The sequence below is a fragment of the Haplochromis burtoni genome, unplaced genomic scaffold, assembly GCF_018398535.1.
Source record: "Haplochromis burtoni strain Fernald_Lab_line unplaced genomic scaffold, NCSU_Asbu1 Contig_1439, whole genome shotgun sequence".
NCBI classification, from domain to species: Eukaryota; Metazoa; Chordata; class Actinopteri; order Cichliformes; family Cichlidae; genus Haplochromis; species Haplochromis burtoni.
This window is the reverse complement of record NW_024583800.1, coordinates 8,530-12,484: the sequence shown is the minus strand read 5'-3', so window position 1 is coordinate 12,484 and position 3,955 is coordinate 8,530. Positions and strand designations below refer to the sequence as shown.

The window sequence follows — 3,955 nt, the reverse complement described above, 5'->3', positions numbered from 1 at the left end:
GGCAGACACAACACTGACTGAACACGGGGATATAGGAACTTAGGATACACATAGACGCGAACTAGACAAGGGGATGCAGGTGATAGGGGAGACAGAGCAACTAAAGAAGACAAAGACATAAACCATAAGACAGAACTCAAAGAAACCAAAAACTAGAAAGTATAAATAATATAATAAACTCAAAAACCCTGGGTCAACGACCCAGGCATCCTAACAGTCTCAATCATAAACTCTGAATGTTGTTGTTTCTCTTTTATAACTCAGGTCTTCAGGAACAAGGCATCAAGTCTCCACAGGTGTTCCTGGTGTCCAGCTTCAAGCTCCATCTGTACGATTTCTCTCTCTTACATGAGACCTTAGCGATAGACCTTCCTGCATACAAGAGAGATGCTCTGCTGTTTGCCATGCCCAACATCAACCTGGAGATCATCAACAAGAAGAAAGAAGCGTTTCAGTCTAAAATAAAATACTGGGCTACTTCGTCTGCAGCTGCAGCAGGGGCTCCAGTTCCTGGACTTTCCATTTGTATGGACCTGTCCATGATGGTTGATTTAGCTATAGATTATGTAGTTGGGTTTGGGCTTGATAAGCCATCACTGCAGAGACTCTCTGCCAGCTCGGGTGTGCCCTACACTGAGCTGCTTAATGTCCTTAAATCACCACTGGCTACAGCAAAAATAACCAAAGATCTCCTTCTGAAGCTGTTGTCCCATCTGACCGGCACAGTTGCACTGATGGCACTAGAGGAAGGATCCAGGTGGATTCCATTAATAGGAATCCCTCTGGCTATGAGCCTCTCCTTCATCACAACCTACAGAGCTCTGAATTGTTTCCTCACTGAGCTCGCTGATGATGCTCAGAGGGTGTTTAAAAGGGCTCTGGGTCTGAACACCTCAGTGTGATATTATAAATGGCAACTTCTTTAATGACACTTAAAACTAGTTTAAGCCAAAAAAATGAGGTTTTGATCTTTTTTAAAGTAGATTGTATTAAATTCACCAGTCATCGACCGCATAAATTATAACCGAGGCTTGTAGTATAGAGTAGTTCCTCTGATCAGAGCAGAAACAGCAGAGTAACTTCTCCCAGCTTCTCACACTCAAACTCTCAAACTTTCCATCACATCACAGGAACTAATGTGATCTTATTATTCAGATATGAACTGTGTATACTGTAGAAGAGCTACTGAATCATTGCAATGATGTGTTTCTTTGTTCTTTGTGTTGTTGTTATTGTCAGCACTAGAGTGTGATGAGTCTGATTGTTTTGTTATCACATCATAGCATCCAGCATAGTAAATACCAGCTACTAAAGAGTGGATGATGTAATGTGATAAAACAGAGGTGTGTAGAACAGAAACTGCTCTGTGGTGTTTGTGTCCTGTTGACTGTAGTTTGTGATGAGTGTTCACTGCCCTCCAGGGGTCACAGTGAGGAACTACAACACAAATAATACAGATATGACTGCATGTTCATCAACGTTATTCCTGCTTGCTTATAATAAAATGTTATTGATAAAGATATTAACATTAATTGTTATTAGAAGTAGTAGTATTTGATTTTGATGAAACAATAGATTCCACTGCATCAAACAATACATTGTAATGAGTTCTTATCTTGGGTGTACAGAATATTAGAAACACTAGTTTGACACAGATCATTCTTACCTACAAAAGACTTGAGCTTTTTCTGTCCTAATGTAGCTAAATAAAACATATTTAAAAGTCTGCTGCTGCAATTAATCATTATTTTCTTTCAAAACGAATTGGTTTTTAGATATTTGGTCTATAGAAAAATTAAGCAGTGGAAGAATCTCTGGTTTTCTCTCATTAAATTACAGAAGAATTTGTCCATAGGGTCATCAATAAATGCACTCATACTTTCACCCAACACGTTCTCATCACAACACTTAACAAACCAACGCTATGTGACAAATCCTCGGTATGTTACGCGTCCAGAGGCATGAGAGCAGGTTGGAATGAATCTATAAATGTAAGGTCAGGGGCAGATGTAGAAGGGTGGCATGTTACTCCCAGAAAGCTACACAACATGGGGCGGTTTAGCTACAAGCAAAGTCTAACTTAAGTTTGACACGTTTTTGTTAGAAAAAAAAACAAATTGTTGCTTAAATTTACACTTAATGTCAGAAATCTGGGCTGTCATGAACAAAAACAGTATGCAATATATTCAGTTTTAGAATTTATATTCAGTGTTAACTGTAGCTGCACTCAAAGTGTAAATGCTACCTTATTTTAATAAACAACACATTTATATGCCAAACTAGGGTGGAACTAGAGGAGGCAAGAGATCATTTTAGGATTTTATACTTATTGGGCTACTTATTGGGCGATCGTGGCTCAAGAGTTGGGAGTTCGCCTTGTAATCGGAAGGTTGCCGGTTCGAGCCCCGGCTTGGACAGTCTCGGTCGTTGTGTCCTTGGGGAAGACACTTCACCCGTTGCCTACTGGTGGTGGTCAGAGGGCCCGGTGGCGCCAGTGTCCGGCAGCCTCGCCTCTGTCAGTGCGCCCCAGGGTGGCTGTGGCTACAATGTAGCTTGCCATCACCCGTGTGTGAATGTGTGCGTGAATGGGTGGATGACTGGATATGTAAAGCGCTTTGGGGTCCTTAGGGACTAGTAAAGCGCTATATAAATACAGGCCATTTACCATTTACCATATTTATTATTATATAGACTATACAGTACATAAAATCAAAATTCACATGTTTTATCTAACTAAAGTGTTTAATTATGTGGGCTACATAAAATAATTACGTTATAGACTATATTTTATATGAAACGTGTATACTTACTGCATTTGACTCATTTTAACCATCTGTAACACCTGCATATGTGTTAAAAAATGGCTTTGATTTTGCCACCCCATATGATTTCCATGCCACCCTAAGACAATTTCCGCCCCTTACCTAACCCTAATGCCGAACACTAACCTTAACTGGACCATATCATAGGGTTCAGGTTGTGGTTAAGGTTCAGCGTGGTTAAGGTTAGGGTTAGGGCTGCAATAGAAAGCCATGAAGCAAATAAAACGTGAAGCACATAGAAAGCTTCAATTAAGAATCTGGAGCGTCTCATAAGGATGCGGATGTTACTATGACATGCATCAGGCCATGACAAATTGTCAGTATGTGTCACGGGCACAGGAGGGACTCAGACGCAGACTAGAATCACAGAAATCAGTTTATTTTCTTCACACCGAGTACTAATCAAGTTGTGTTAAAGGCGTGGATTGCGCTTTTAAAGATTTTTTTTTATTTTGGTCAGCTGTCTCAGCTGAAAGAAACTCGATTCCACCTGCTGATCATCCCATCAACCTAACCAAGGAAAAAAATGTCAGATTAGCTTGGGTAAAAGCCCGAAAGTTGAGACACACAACGATGGGTGCCACAGGTAAAGTTTCTGGGCTGCCTCTCCTCATAACAGCCATCCCGCAAGATTTTCTCCATTTAAAGCAATGAATTATCATGGAATGGAACATCTAATCCTTTTACTGAATCTTATCATCCCAGCAGGGTATCTGATGAGCAGCAGGGTGTAGGTGTTGATTGCCCAGAGCTCAGTCACTGACAGGTCAGAGTCAGAAAACTCATCAACAGATTCTCTCTTAGATAGTTTTCTCTCTCTCAGGGTAACACCAGGGCTGTGAGGTGGTGAAATGAGGTTGAGTGCAAGAAAACCAGAGTCAGCTTATTAACATAGAGTGCTAATTTCATTAAGGGGATGACTGAAAGATTTCTCCCCCATCTTAAGTAACATGACAAACGGCTGAGCTCATAAACTTCAGGTGAGCAGAAACAAAGAGCAGGAAACTAGAAGTGGTCCTTCCCAGCAAGACAATGGCATGGTTAGGTGCTCACCCACCTAAAATGATGACAGAGGTCAGTAATTTGCACCAGAGGTACACTTCAACTGTGAGAGACAGAATGTGAAAAAAAAA

The 3,955-nt window shown here is 40.8% G+C and overlaps 1 protein-coding gene across 1 annotated transcript; it reads left to right on the top strand.

Annotated features, from left to right (window-relative positions):
• The first annotated feature begins 173 nt into the window (after positions 1 to 173).
• Positions 174 to 1,726, top strand: LOC102289615 (interferon-inducible GTPase 5-like). The gene has a single exon (XM_005952249.3). The coding sequence runs from the start codon at positions 237 to 239 to the stop codon at positions 900 to 902; it is 666 nt and encodes a 221-aa protein (XP_005952311.1). The 5' UTR covers positions 174 to 236; the 3' UTR covers positions 903 to 1,726.
• The last annotated feature ends 2,229 nt before the right edge of the window (positions 1,727 to 3,955 follow it).

Excerpts from the sequence above, each read along its gene's own strand:
- LOC102289615 (XM_005952249.3), top strand. The coding sequence starts at position 237 with ATGTTGTTGTTTCTCTTTTATAACTCAGGTCTTCAGGAACAAGGCATC.